This window comes from Bos grunniens, chromosome 5, assembly GCF_055505025.1.
Source record: "Bos grunniens cultivar Pamir isolate PY7600 chromosome 5, Bosgru_T2T1.0, whole genome shotgun sequence".
NCBI classification, from domain to species: Eukaryota; Metazoa; Chordata; class Mammalia; order Artiodactyla; family Bovidae; genus Bos; species Bos grunniens.
Window position 1 is genome coordinate 51676556 of NC_141169.1, and position 15696 is coordinate 51692251.

General features: G+C 46.8%; 1 protein-coding gene and 1 long non-coding RNA gene across 3 annotated transcripts in view; one reads left to right on the forward strand and one right to left on the reverse strand.

Moving 5' to 3' along the window:
• The window catches only part of PPM1H (protein phosphatase, Mg2+/Mn2+ dependent 1H), a 303642-nt gene that overhangs the window by 224344 nt on the left and 63602 nt on the right, over window positions 1-15696 (forward strand). For both annotated transcript variants that reach the window (XM_086400233.1, XM_086400234.1), the window contains exon 6: window positions 2394-2512. In XM_086400233.1, coding sequence (XP_086256359.1) covers window positions 2394-2512 — 119 coding nt within the window. The remainder of the gene's footprint in view (window positions 1-2393; window positions 2513-15696) is intronic.
• On the reverse strand, window positions 7722-9554 carry LOC147371938 (uncharacterized). Its single transcript, XR_015163859.1, has 3 exons — window positions 9435-9554; window positions 8889-9007; window positions 7722-7844 (listed from the first exon to the last, which is right to left on the reverse strand). It is a non-coding gene; the product is annotated as an uncharacterized LOC147371938 (long non-coding RNA).

Sequence of the window (15696 nt, forward strand, 5' to 3'; positions counted from 1 at the left end):
ATGTTTGCTCTTTCTGTGTAATTACATATTCTCTCTGACACCTTTGTATGTGATCCCACAGAATCCTTTTGTATGGATTTGTACTACTTTAATCACTCGTGTTATTAAACGATTTCTTCTTGCTATTTGAAGAACATTGTTGTGACCCAGCTGTGTGCAGATCTGTAATTTTTTTATTAACCAGATCCTCACGTGTGCCTATTTGTGGTTCAGACTTGGCATGGCAACAGGCCTGTTGTTGCCTGTTCACTGTTTTTTGTTAATGTGTGTGCAGGTTAAAGGACAAACATACGGGTTAGGATGGAGGTTATGGGTTTGATGTTAAGCTCAAACCCTAGAATCACCCATTCCTGGCTGATAACCTTAGGCTAGGTGTCTTAACCTCTCTGGACCTTAGTTTCCTCATTTGTGAATTGAGTCTATGACATCTGCTTCATAGCATTACTAAGGTAATAACATAAGGTGTTAAGTGCCTGACGTGTAGCAACCCCTAGGTCAATGTTACTCCGGCTTAGAAGGCAAGGGGATAGACAGAAACACCATGCTGATATAGTCCCAAAATTTTGAGAGATGACAGAGGATATATGACAGACGGTGCTGTTCACTGACTACTAATGCCTTTGGTCCTTAGTTTTCATGGGTCGACCCAAATAATGGAGAGGAATAAAATTGTATCTACTGTGTAGATACAGCTGCCATCAAGGATGCCATTTCTGCAGTTGCCCAGAGTCTGCACTTGGCTTAATGCTCCGCTGTCACCATCTTGAAATTTTTAACTTTGAATAGTGGCTCCATATTTTCCTTTTGCAATGGGCCCCACAGGTCAGGTCCTGCCCTAAGATTGTTAGGGGTGTGAACTGAGAGCTCACAAAATACTACAGAAGACTTGACAGCCATTAGATGGATAAATTATTTTCTTGTTATAAACAGAGACCATCATGATCAGTGCACTTTAGATGCCATTTCATTATTCAAATAGTATGAGATAAATCTGCAATTAGTCTCAATGTGCAAGTAAAGAAACTGAGGCCCAAGCAGTTAAGTCACCCAGGAAAACCACTGAGCTTATAAATGCAGAACTTGGATTCGAATCCAGAGCCCACCCCACTGACCTGTGCTGTGAATTTTAGTTCCCTTCTTCCTTTCCAAGGAAGCTTTCTGTAAAACCCAGTGTTTTAGTGTCCTTGATACTCAGAGGCAGCACAAGTCTCATTCCCAGCAGAGGTTTCAAAGCCCCTCCCCTCTTCTCACCCCCATCCTGCCCCTCCTTTCCCCATGCCTGCTCAGCATCCCTGGCTCAGAGTTCTGTTGGCTGGTCCAATCTGACCAGCCTGGGGACAGTTCAGCTTGGCTTCCTCTGACTCCTAGTACACTTGGCTTCTAATGGCTAGCATCCAACAGAGACCTCTGAACCACCATGAGACTCAGTGGAAGATAGGTTGGTGTCAGGTCCTGGGAAAGAGGCCGCGGGAGATGTCTGTTTCCAGCAGACCAAGGACATGGCCATCTGTCCTGTGGCAGGGAGCCCTGGCTCCCCTGCAGTGCCAGGCCGTGCTCTGCTCTGCTCACTCTTTTCTCTGCCAGAGAAAGAGAGAGCCATTCCAGTACACCACTAACAAGCAGGTATATGGCTTGGTACAGGGCAGATCCAGGCCAGGTCTGCTTACGATGTGTAGACTCCAAGCAGGGAAGTTCATACTTGAGCATTTCGTCTCTTGGATAACTGGATTTGAATTTGGAGTGTGACAATGAGACTGTTTGTTGTTTCACAGCAATTCCCTAAGTGGCTGTTTGCTCAAGACTTGTGTAGTGTGAACAGAGATTTGGGGGAGGGGAAGAAGCCATCTGCTCTGGAACAGTCTTCCAATTACATGATCAAATTACTGCAGAGCAAAATGGAGGGAGTCCAACAGAAAGTTCCTGTCTGGTGCATGCGGCCCCAGCCATCTCTCTCAGGCCACTGTGTTCACATGGAGACCCACACGCAGCTTTCAGAGCCAAGGCCGTGATAACTAGGAACATGCGCAGGAGGCAAGCAGAGAAAGCCAAGGAGGAGAGAGTCAGGGTGAGCTTTCCTGACGTCCAACCAAGTGAAACCATCTTGAATTTGAATTATAAAGTGAACCTTTTTCTTGCTTTAGAGATACATTTCTCTGATTACAATTAATTTATCATCTCACATGAAAAAGTCATGTCTTTTTATAAATTACATTCGTGATTTTTATTTGTTGATATTGTATTCAGGTTCTTAAATCTGTTTATCTCCCTAAAAATTTGAGAACCATCTTCTAACTTCATAAATGTGGCCTGTGTCAATTTGCGAAACATCCTTGGGTCTTATTTTTTCCTCTAAATATGTGGTTTTTTTCTTCTTCTTCTCTTTTTGCTATTAGGCATTCATGCAGCCTCACTTGCTGGGAAATGAGTTCACACATTTGGAGTTTCCAAGGAGAGTACAGAGGAAGGAACTTGGAAAGAAGATGCTCTACAGGGATTTTAATATGACAGGCTGGTAAGAACATGCCTCCCTCTGCCTGGGCACTGCTGCAGTGTCCGTGAAGGCAGCATCGCCGCCATGAAAAGTCAGTTCTGCAGTTTGGATCAGGAGGTGCAGGCGGAGCCCTGGGCTGGTGGGGAAGGAAAAGGGTCTACACCCGCTTCTGCTGCTCTCAGATCTGGGTGTTGGTTTGCTTCTCTGCTCTCTGAGGCCCTCCCTAAGGATACTAGACCCATCAAGCTGATGTTATCCCCCACTTCACACAGAGCAGGAATTTGGGGGCTTTTAAAACACATTAAACTTGGTTTTTTTAGGTCACAGTTACTTAATGGGGCTCAAAGGAATGAGCCAAAGCTCTATTTGGCCAGACCAGCTTGGATTTGAATCATAACTCTGACCTTTCAGAATAGGCAGAGTTGGATAAACTACTTAACCCCTATGAGTTCAGTTTCTCATGAATAAAATGAAAAGAATACTCTCTGAAGGGTGGGTGTAAGGACCAGGGGTAATGAGCTGTTATTATTTCACCACATTTCACCACAAAAGAGCTCTTGGCAACGGGCGTCTTATTCTCCAAACACACATACCTATATAAGGCCCCCAAACCATTTCTGTGGGTCAGTAGTTAACATTGACTAAGACCTCATCTGTTTATTCCAACTGAAAATAGGTATGATGATAAAGTACTGAAACTTCATAAGGTTGGTGTAAGGACGAAGCGAGGGGACAGTGCCTGGCACCAAGGAGCGTAGGGGAAGGTTTGCTCTAAGACCCTGTGATCCTGACCAGGGAGCCCCTCGCCAGTCTGGAGGACAGCAGAATGAGACAGAGGCCTCTTTCCTTGCCACGCCCCCAACACAGGCTACAAAGTAGATTTCATTATCTCTTCTTGTTTGACCAAAATAGCTGTAACAGATGGTCACAGCCCAAATTCCCATAGGGATGACTTTTAGGCTGAAAATCCACTCCAAGGGTATGTACTGTCTTAAAGGAATAGTCGAGCTACCCAGCCAGGATCAGAGGCTATCCTGAGGCATGTCCAGTTGTCCTTTGTCATCCAAAGAGATCCTCACCAGTATTCACCCTTCTTCTAGAGCAGGGTCAGCAAATTGCAGTCCGAGAACCAAATTCCAACGCCCCATCCCCCGCACAACCACCTCTTCTAGTAAATAACTTTGAAAAGTATAGTCACATTCTTTTGTTTATGTTTGAGCTGTCACTTCATGCGACAACAGAGCATTTGAGTGGTTGCAGCAGGGCTTTAAAAATACTTACTCCTGCTCTAAAACATGATTGGGTTTATCAGAAAGGGTTTACCACATTTGCTGCTCTGAGCTCTGAAGTTTTGTTGCTCCAGAATGGGTTTCCTTGCAAATGCATTTTTATTCAATCAGCAGAATCAGCACTCCTTACAGAAAAGTTTCAGGTGAGGGTTCATGTAATTCAGAAAACCGTAGAGGCTTGGTTTGGTCTGGTCTTTGTAGAATTTGGAAAGGTGGACTGAAAACCATTCCAGTTTAGGAACCCACGTGGTTATAAACACATAAACAAAAAGAGCAAAGCTAACAGACAGCAAGGAAAATGGCCAAAATGGGGGGAGGGTGTGGCTGTAGGAAGTCAGGCTGAGATGGTACCGGGAGAGCATAATTGAGAATGTGGGAAGCCAGACAGAGAAATTGAGGTTTACTGTGAGACCCTGCTGGTTACACTTTTGTGTTGCTGAGGAGAATGAAATGATAAAAAGCAATGCTTTAGGAAGGTTATTATACAGTAAGAGGGAGAATGACCAGGAGAGAAAGCAGATTCAGATATCTAGAGAAAAATTATCATAGAAATATGGATATGAGATCTCCAGAGCCAAATAGAGGGATGGAAGCGGAAAGCAGAGAAGGCAAGGAAATAAACAAGAAACTAGATGGTTTTGGTCAAGGGATAAATGTAAGGGGTAAGTCATCAGTTACTCTAATTATAGTGGTCTGTCAGCCCCCAGAGGGGCAGCCCAGTGCCTCATCCTGTGCCTGACATGTAGTTGACAGGCTGTGATTATTGGATGAAAGGTGTGATTGACAGAAGTTGATGGGGGTGGCGGACACACAGATGGTTGATGGGAAGGGTAGGAATGAGAAGCCAGCACACAAGCCATGTTGAGCTTGAGGCAAGGCTGTTTGTATTTTCTTTCTATGCCAAAAAGGCAAATTAGATCTCAGCAGTCACAACAAACTTGGTAAACAAATGGCTAAAGATTACCCCTTTTTACAGTTTTTTTTAAAATGTAGATAAGTTCAGGATTAGATTACATCCAGCTTTATGCACACACACAGTTACTCGCTTTTGCTCTCTATCTAACATACAGGCACACACATGCATTAGCAGGGTCTTAAGCAAGTGAACAGTCCATAAATGGGCTGTATTTAACTGTGCAGAACTCCACAGAAGGTACCGAATAACCGAGGAGCCAAGACTGAGAATGGCTTCAGTCAGATGTGATTTGCTCATTTGTTTCAGCAAAGCTCCCTACATGGCTGTTGGCTCACAACTTTGGCTACAAGCAGAGATTGATGTACATCTTTGTTTATTTCCTATCTGTTGTTACTTAGGATTTGAAAATGACACTTATGGGAAAGGAGAGATCTTTCTTTGTTGGAAGAAGTTGGGAAGTTTAAAACCAATTTAGACCCCTGCCTATGTAAACTCCTTTTGCCCACCTCCCAGCTTTAATGAGTTCTTTTAAAAAATGTTTTTTTACCTCTAACAGAAAACCTCAAGCCTAGCAGTTATTTTTTCAGGACTTAAGAAACATAGACTCCCAGTTTCCTATTTTTCTGAGTTGTCTATTAGAAAGAGAAAGGCTGGCAAATGAATTAAACAGAAAGAGACAAGGATCTGCAGCCTCTTTTTCCATGAAAGCCCCAAATTACTGCCAAGGTGTTGGGATTGGTTGAAGGTGGACTGGTGGGTGTTGGGAATGCATCGTGCTCAAGGAGACAGGTAAGTCCTCACCCCAGCCCTCCTTTATGTTTCTTGGCTTCAGAATTAGTCTTGGCCTGTGAACTTGTAAACCTTTCTAACAAGTAAGGGTTCATCCATTGCCAAGCTGTTGAAACTTTGTAGCAAAGACCTAGTTGTGGAAATGTTTATCTGCCTGCTTGTCCCTACTGGTCATGGGGCTGGCTGACAGTGAGGGAGACAGCTAAGGGCCAGGCACCGACTGTGATGAGACCTTTACACACTTCCTATGAACTCGGTGCATTTTACAGATGAGGAAACTGAGGCACATGGGCCAAGTTGCTCAAGGTCATACAACTCGTAAGGGGAAAAGCCAGTCTGTGAACCAAGGTGACCTCACTTCAGGGGTACACTGTTCAGTCTGGTGCTAAACTGTCAAATGCCCAAAGAGGAGTCCTCTTCCTCATTCCCATTTTGCAGCTGAGCAAACTGAGGCTCAGAGGGATTAAGTGGCTTACACTTACTTAAGTGGCCACGAATGCAAAAATGTCAGAATAAACCCAGGCTTCTGATTCTTAGCCTGGGGCTCTTTCTGATACAATCAGAATCAACTTTTCTTCAGAGTGAGATTAGACATGATTATTCAGTTTTGAGCTGCGGTGGAAATTTAAGCAGGGGACCTCCATCTACTAGGATCAGTGTCTCCTTGCCAGCCCTTTAGAGGACAAGAGGATGAAATAAAACATTTCAGGAGCTGCCGAGGTAGTCATTTTTCCAGTTCTCAATCTGACCCAATGGACTGTTGGCCAAATTAAACTGTGATGCTTCACACTCGTCACTAAAAGTCTGTGTGTGGTTTGGGGGTGGTGATGATGGGGATGATCCCCAAAGCACCAGATTTCCTTTACTTAGGAAAATTGACTGCTCTCATTAGAGGAGCATCCTGCCAGCTTTCTGTGGTGTGTCTGCAGCCGGGAGGAAGTGTGGGAGAGGATGTCAGCTCCGGGAAGCCTGCTCTCATAATTAAGGATGAGTCTGTTGCCTCGTGATGGGGATTCTTTCTCTCCCACCCTCGTGCTTTCTCGGAGACTATGGAGCTTGGCAGGCCCAGATTGTATAGAGGACAAAAGGTTATTGTCACCCAGACCTTCCTAATGAAATCTGTCTCGTCCCTGGCTCCCCCACCTCCTTTCTGCTCAGATAGTTTGCACAGGGGTTTGATTTACGAAGGCTTTTTTTTTCTTCTCTCTCTCTTTTTTAAAAATTATTTTATAAATAGGTCAAGTTTGGTTTCTTTTGTTTTTTGTGTTTTTTTTACTATGGTGGGTGGGTCTTTGTTGGTGTGCAGGCTTCCCATGGCGGTGGCTTCTCTTGTGGAGCACTGGCTCTGGGACATGCAGGCTTCGGTAGTTGCAGCTCCCAGGCTCTAGAGCCCAGACTCAGTGGTTGTGGCACACACACGTAGTTACTCTGCGGCATGGGGGATCTTCCCGGACCAGGGATCGAACCCGTGTCTCCTGCGTTGGCAGGCAGATTCTTTACCTCTGAGCCACCAGGGAAGCTCCACAAAGGCGTTTGCTAACAGCACTCTGGATGCTGAGTCAGTCCCTGACATGTCCCAGCTCTCACCTTCTGTGCTGGATGTCCTCGGTCCTGGTGCCAGAACCTTGGCCTTGGACTTGGTACGAGCCGTGTCCCTCCTCCCCAGCCCTTTGTGTGGAGCTGCTGTCTGTTGCACGATGCTCACTAGCTGGCATTGTGAGCCCAGCGTCCTGACCCACTCCCCTCTGAGCCATCTCAGGCTGTTATTTGCTGGCAAGCATCTGTGTTCCCGAGTTAAAACAACAGTTTCTCACAGCTGGCTTTGTGGCACCAAGTGCCCGCTGCTGTGACCGCGGGTGATTTCGCTTTCTCGTGTAGGATCTGTGTTCTTTGTGCTCTGTGTCTGGCCGCATGGGGTGACGAGCAAGGCTGGGCCCCCACACACACACCCCAGAGCACACGGGAGGGGGCCATAGCTTCACCCCTGGCTTTGGGCCAGACTCTCCAGCAGCTGTTCCTGGGCTGATGGGATTTGTTGAGAGCGAGGGCCAAAGAGGACAAGTCCATCGTGTGAATGCAAGATTGCTTCCAGATGGTTCTGGTTAACAGTAAAGTACACCAAAATTCTTTCTTTAAGCAAAGCCGTTTTAACGTTTATAATGGTCTTATTTCAGGGACCAGTAACATGAGATGGCATGGCTTACTTAGGAAAGAGAGTGCTGCTTGGGCACTCACTCTGCCAAGGTTCTGGGGCCCTGGGCAAATCCCGAGCCTGGGGTCTCTTGTTTATAAAATGCTTCCTGTGCCCTTCTCTGCCAGCCTCCAGTGGGGGTGGGCTTTGCGCTGCTTTTCCGAGCTTCTGAAAAAGACGGACTCCATTAGGGAAATTCCAGTGATGGTAACCTTTCATTTCTGTCTCTTGCAGCCCTTAACTCTTTTGTGATTCTGACTTGATGACGCATCAGGGGAATTGTTCCCTCCTCTATTTCCCTTGAAACTGAGAGCTGATAAATCAGAGGCTTTCCCCTGGGAACAGAGTGCTGTCCACCGCCATTTTCTTCTCTCAGCACTCACTGCCTTTATGAAGGCAAAGGGAAACTTTTCTGTTCCGTGTCCTCCCGGCAGAGTGGCCACTAGCCCCCAGGGACCATTTCAATCTAAATTAGTTAAAATTAATTAAAAGTAAACATTGGTTTCCCACGTCACAGCAGCCTCATCTCAGTTGTTCAGTGGCCACGTGTGGCTCGTGGCTACTGAAGTGGACGTGACAGATATAGAACATTTCCATCATCACATAAAGTCTTAGCAGATGGCACTGCAGTCTCGGTAATGTAAGGGTTTAACTGGGGTGGAGGGCAATGCCGGGAGCTGTCTATAATTGAACAACCCAGTAGCAAGGAGTTAAAAAGACAGCTGAGCCAAGATGGGGAGAGCAGAATGTTGTGGCCATGTTCTGTGGCTTCTGACCCTGCTGCTGCTGGACTCCAAGTCCAGAAGTGGGAGACGGGCTTCCCTCTACTTTTCAGACCTTCGGGGGCAAAGGTCATTGTGTTTAGACATGTCTGGTCTGCAGCCATCCCTCACTGGCAAGCCTGCTGACCATTCCATCTGCCCTGGTCAGTAACACACCTCCTTCCTCCAGCCCCTCTCCGCCACCTCCTAGACTCTGCCAGCCGTTGGCACTTTTATTCATCTTGTTTTTTTCTTTCACCTCTTGGAGAATATTTCAGACCCCAAGGATCAGGTTGAAAAGCAGCTTCACTTGCAACCCTTTTCCTTTCTGGTTGAGGTTGACATTTATTCTCAGTGTGCAGCCTGGAGCCCAGCTCTGGGTTAAGCGCTGCAACCCCCCAGCATTGGGCTTCTTACCAACCATCCAAATGTCTTCTGGAGAGAAACTCACCAGAGGCAGCCCCCAGCGTGGTGTAGAGCTGCTGGGTCAAGTTTCACAAATAGTTTCGTTTCTTCCATCTTCTTCTTTATTGCTCTTTTCAGTGCCCTCTGACGGTACATTCAAGCAGGCTGACAGGGAAGGGGATAAGCAGATTGAGAAACGCCACAGAATGCTTTATGAAGGCAGCTCCAGAGCTGTACCCACGTTTTAATATAAATTGATTTATTGAACCAAGCACAGAAGCGCTGTTACAGAAACCCCAGGCTATGTCCTCCCGAGGACCACCTAAAAAACAGCCCCAACTGACACTCCTCATTAGCTTTTCCACTGATCCCCAGGCAGTTTTTAAAGGGACAGTGTCCCTCCTTTGGGCTGAATTTATATGTTGGCCATGCCTGTGGGTCTAATTAGCTCAGCATTATTAGTCCTGCTCAGAAAGCCTGCATTTTCTAGCAGCTTGACTTTTGAGTTTTCAAGAGTAATTGGAAAATTCAAACCCCGTCCTCCTCCTCTTCTTGATTTTAATCACCTTTAACCCAGTCTTTGGAAATTTACCTGCAGAAGTCCCTGACTCCCGTGGTTGAGGTGCGTGCAGTCCCTTCGTGGTGCAAATCCTGACGTTACTGTGGGGCCATCGACTTCACCAAGGAGGCTTTTTATACTCACCAGAGAAATAGCACATTTTAATTTTATAATCACTTCACGAGAAAGCAGGCCATTCCTGAGTTAAACCTGGGATTCATTTCCTCCCAGCCACTTGTATTTTCATAATTTAATGATTATGGGCCACCTTGGCTGCAGTCTGATGGTGAAAAACAATCTGGAAATCGGAGTTAATGGAGAGAGGAGGGGTTTGGATGGCATCTCAGAGAATTTTAACCCCAAATCTCGGGAGATTGTAGTAGATTGGGGGTTGGCCAGGACAGGGATCAGGTCCCTAAGAAGTCCCCATGTTCCCAGTTCGGTGGGACCCGGGCTGAAGGCAGAACGGGTCAACCCACGTGAAGAGGGGCCACTCCCGTGGTCCCTGGGCTGCGATGATGAATAGATATTTTCGAGGTGCATGTTCTGCATTTTTTCAAGGTTTGCAGCTCTGGCTGCAGGAGCAGCAGGGAGTAAAGCCAACCCTGCTGTGTGCAGCACATCTCCCGACAGTGATAAATGACCTCTTGCTCCCTGCCCTCCTCCCGCCGCTCTGCCCGTGAGGCCAGTGGAGGCTGAGAGATCTTTACAAATGGTTGGGAACTGAGACAGACCGGCATGGTCAGCCCACGGGGAGGAGAAAGAAAAAAGATGCCCAGCCAGCCTGCCCCGCAGTGATCGTCCACTGACTCTTTACACACTCACAGCCTCTCTCTCTGCTTTGCTGATAGATATAAATGTCTTGTTCCTGAAGTGGTCAAACCACTTCCAAGCGTTTTTCCCCCTCAGACCCTGTGAACAGTCGCACACTTATCTGTACTCCTTCATTTATCCCCAAGCATCAGGTCTCTACCACTTCTCCCCCAGTGAGTGCTGTTTGCAGGCACACAGTACATGTGAGGGGGTGACTTAGCTCCAAGTCATCTGGGGGAAGTTTGAGGATGTCAAGTGCTTGCCTGCATCCCTGTGAAAATAGGTGTCCTGTTAGCCAAGGAACCCCGGGGCACACTTGTTTCTGTATTCGACAAACCTTTATTGTACATCTGCAGCATGTTAGACATTGAGTCGTAGTTAAGAACAAGAGATGTGGAGCCAGACTGCCTGGCTGGGATAGTGCCCAGGTGTGGCTGGGACAAAGCACGTCACCTCTGTCTTCCTCAGGTTCCACATATGTACGTGGGGCTAACGGCAGAACCTAATAATCGGATGGTATGACTTGGTCAGTGCATTGAACCAAGCTGGCATTTAGTAACTGTTGTCTGTGTCTGGTAATATAATCATTAGATGTGATGGAAGCTGGAAGGATCAGCAAGATCTGATCCTTGCCGTGGATTATACAGCCTAATAATGTGTGTTGAGATGCTCGTTTCCCAATTGTAACGAGAGGCTAGAAACTGAAAGGAAAAAAGAAGGCAGTTTAGAGAAGCAGGAGACTGAAGGGGTGCTGGCCGCTTCCATGGGGCAGGTCTGTCCCACAGCCACTGTGCCAGCTTATCTGTGAGAATAGTTAAGTATGCTAGGAAGCCCCTCTGTCCCTGGAAGCTGCCACGTAGTGATTATTTTATTTGTTGGTGGGGGTGGCGGGGTTGTGTTTTTTGTTTGTTTGTTTTAAATCTACCCATGGACTTTCCATCCACCCCTGTGCTGGACTTACTGAGGCACCACTGCAGTTCTTCTGAGCCACAGCCCAGAAGCTGGGTCTCCAAGCCCCTCACTGGCCGAAGCATGTCCTCACGTAGGAAGGATCTTATCAGCTAAGACAGTGCTCACGTCATAGAGGTGGTCAGCTAGCCCAGAGACCAGCTTCCTAGAAATTGATTGAACAATACCATTTTCCCTATAAATCTATTTTTAAAATCTCAAGAGTCAGAGAGGTAGATCAGTTGGAATTTGTGGATGAATGACTAAAGCAGGCCAAAATATAGGGCTTTTAAAAAGGGGGGGTTGAAGAAAAAAGGCCCTGTGGCTATAGAAGAAGGACCAGTGGTTTTGGGGAACTGAGATTGGGATTGGGGAAGACTCAGTGGGGAAGGTCGTGGTTGAACCAAAGATCTGAAACAGCAGAGGTTTCGGAGGGTTGAGAGAAGGATACGCTGAGCAGAGTGTGTAGCTCAAGTGGAAGCCCAGAGACATGAAAGTAAGATGTGTGTTCTGGGAATGTGGAAGCTGGAGGTCATATTCAAAATATTTTGACAGCATGGAGGACTAGACTCCATCTGGGTCCTAGAATTAATGCCTAGAATGTGCCAGGCATTAATTCTTTCCTTACCACATCATAGGGATTCCAGGGGAGAATCCAGCAGATGGGGGTAGTTGCAGACTTGTGACAGTCATTATTTGCAGGCCAGCACAGGGGTGTATCAGTGTTTTCACCCTGCGTACACACTTGCTGGTACACGTCAGCTAGATAGTATTCCTGATGCAGTGGCTCAGTCGTGTCCGACTCTTTGTGACCCTATGCACTGCAGCCCACTAGGCTTGTTGGTGCATGGGATTCTCCAGGCAAGAATACTAGAGTGGGTTGTCGTGCCCTCCTCCAGGGGACCCTCCCTACCCAAGGAATCGAACCAATGTCTCAGGTCTCCTGCATTAGCAAGTGAGTTCTTTACCAGTAGCACCACCTAAGAAGCCTAATGTAAGTTAGGGCAGCTCTGAATGCCATGCTAAGGATGGCAGTAACTATCATAATTTTATTTTCCCACCCTCCAGAGCTCTACACATGTATAAAGTATGACAATGACACACGGTAGCACAGAAATATAGAGCTGACAGTATATTTAGAAGGACACATGGTCCAATCCTCAGCCTATTTATAAGATCCTGTTTTTAATGAAATTCCAGAGAAGTGAGTACTGTAACACTCCAACACATTTCCAGGTACTTTACAACAGGGAACATTGTCCTATGTCCAACCTACAGACCTTAAGTTATAAAATTTCACTCTTCCCGGAGGAAAGGTTTTTCTTATCCTTGCCACCCTCTCTCTGCCCACTAAGTTTCAGACTAGGAAATCAGTGTTGCTGGTTTCAAGCTGATAATCCCATAAAGGTGCTAATCCACCACGGCTTCAGAGTCAACTGGGGAGCTGGTTTAAACCCCTGCATTCTGGGCTTACCCCAGGAATCCACATAAAAGAGTGAGAAGACCACCATTCCATGCCCCGAAAGACCTCGCTCCACCTTCATGTTCCTCTGACCTTCAGACAAATCAATCCAAGCCTTATTTAGAGCAAGGACAAGGTCCTACATCTGTCCCTCACTGAAGAGCTAAACACATCTGTCTATAAGAACTAGACTTGCTGGTAGCATGTCCACTTTTTATCCTTCACCTTGTTACTCTGGCAGAGGCAATGAGACGCTGCCAATTCTAGGTTCAGATTCCTCTAGGGTTAAATCAGCCTTGTCTGTCCCCCTGGGTAAATCAAATGCTATGCAATGTGCTCAGTAGCTTAAAGGACAGGGCACCATAGCTTCATCTATGTGGAGTGATGAGTTTTAACCATTACTTACTCATTCAGTGAACTGGGTGTTGTGCTGGGCTTTGGGGAAATAAAGAAGACTGAAGCAGTCCCTGACCCCAGGGTGCTTACGGTCAAGTGTAGAACAAACCATACCCAAACTGGCAGAGGAGAGTTTACCCACAGTGAAGCTTTCCACCTAGGGTGGTCAAATATTCCAGAATCCCTGAGGTCCTAGAATCTGGGATTTTTTTTTTCAAACCTCTGAAGTGATTCTTGTATATCCTTAAACATTGACCTTGGGCAGCCCTAGACATTTGTACTGTGGATATATGAAAGTGTTAGTCACTCAGTCATATCTGATTCTTTGTAACTGCATAGGCTATAGCTCGCCAGGCCCCTCTGTCCCTCCCTGGGATTCTCCAGACAGGAATACTGGAATGGGTTACCATTCCCTGCTGGGGTATCTTCCTGAACCAGCGATCGAACCTGGGTCTCCTGCATTGCAGGCAGATGCTTTACCATGTGAGCCATCAGGGAAGGCCCCACGGATGTGAGCAGCAGCTCACAGAGATGACTGATGAACAGGCACTGAGCTCACTGGGCTCTCTCTAGCAGCTTGTCCTGTGTATCCTCCTGCTGGTGCTTGGGAACTTCTTTGACCACCTGCATGAACCAAAGACTGTGTTCAGGAGGGGGCTGTGGTTGGGACCTGCTGGGAAAGATAAGGACTGATGAAGCCCTTAGGTGCCAACCGTGGGTCAGAGTTGAGTCGATCCTTTCTTTTTCCTTATTAATACTTGTGCCCGTAACCTGGAGATGGTCCAGGCCCTGGTATGGTATGCATACGTGGGTAAGATCAGGGTGTGGAAATTGCTGGGTTTTCACTCCCGTTCTTCCTGAGTAAGTGGTCCTCCCTCCACAAACCTGCCTACTCCTTCTAGGTGGCCTTGCCTCACTCTCGGAAAAACTGGGCATTTAAGTGTAAAGATTTAAGGTCTCTCAATTCCAATCAACAGAACAACTTGAGAGCCAGACCTCAGGTTGAAGCTACTTCTGCAATGACCTTGACTCTCTTCCATTTTGTAAAGGGAAGAAGCAGCCTGAGAAGGCGGTATGTTTAAACTTCCACACACCTTCCATGAAAACCTGGAAAGGGAGGAGACTTCAAAAACTTTTAAGATCTACTCGGAGCATGAAGATTAGTCGTATTAAACATTCCTGTTGCACATCATGCCATTTAATGGTGTTTACCCACACCCACAGCCCTTCAAGGGCAGGCAGAGAACCATGATTGAGAGCACAGTGCACTTTGCGGCCAGTCTGGCTTAACCTGTGTGGTTTCCTAGCGGTGTGACCTCTGTTTTCTTACTTGTGTAATGGGGTTAATGTTAATATCTGTCTTACAAGGTTGTTCTAAGCATCATATAGGTTTTAGAAATACGAGTGCTGGGACTTCCTTGATGGTCCAGTGGTTAAGACTCCACGCTTCCACTGCAGAGGGCATAGATTCGATCCCTGGCCAAGGAATTATGATCCTCCATGCTGCATGGTGGCCAAAAGTAAATAAATGCTTTACAAAGTGCTTAGAATGACGTGGTGGTAGTTTAGTCCCTAAGTCGTGTCCAGTTCTTGTGATGCCATGGACTGTAGCCTGCCAGGCTCCTCTGCCGTGGGATTCTCCAGGCAAGAATCTGAAGCGGGTTGCCATTTCCTTCTCCAGGGGATCTTCCTGACCCAGGGATAGAACCCAGGTCTCCTGCATTGCAGGCAGATTCTTTACCAACTGAGCTATGAGCGAAGCCCAAAGTAGAGTGAAGTGAGTGCATAATAAACATTGGGTATATTCGAATTCTGTAGGTGTTTGGGGTAAGATGATGGCTAAAGCTTTAACAGTTGCTGCCTTTGAAGTCCATCATCTGAAGCAATAGTGAAAGTATTAGCTGTTCAGTCGTGTCTGACTCTGCGACTCTATAATAGCTCTCCAGGCTCATCTGTCCATGGGATTTTCCAGGCAAGACTACTGGAGTGGGTAACCATTCCTTTCTTCAGGAGATCTTCCTGACCCAGGGATCGAACTCAGATCTCCTGCATTGCAGGCAGATTCTTTACTGTCTGAGCCACTATTGGATAATAAAAAGCAGCAGGGCCACTCTGACTTCAAGAGCCAAGAGTGCTATGTGCCCCGACACACATCACTTCCCCCTAGTAATACCTACCCCCAACCCCCAAGTAATGCTAGCAGCCACAGCCTCAGGCCTGTGCTTCTTACCCTGGGACTTGAGTAATGTGGGAGTTAGCAGAGGATCCCAGAGAGTGTAGTAACCCACAGGATAAGCATCTAATTCCCCGGAAGATTTGGGGGTGGGGAAGATATTTTTGTGTGTTGAAGTAGCTGTTGATTAGGTGTATGCTCTGCTCAGTGTGGTGTTGCCAGTTCAAGGGCACTTGAATGAAAGTATTTCAAGGACGTAGCATAGGCTAGAGGCCGAGTAAGTGCTTCTCCCAGGGGGGAGTGTAGGACCTGGTGCTCTGGCTTATAAATATCTGCGTGAAGCTTTGTGAGGCATGGCTGCAGACCAGCACGGAGGAACCGGCCTCTGCAGTAAAACCCTCTTTGTAGCAAACAATTTGCTATTTTCTCCCCACCATTCATGGATATGGGGTCAATTTTGGTTATTTCCTGATTTGTACGTGCTGACTTGGTCTCACACAACT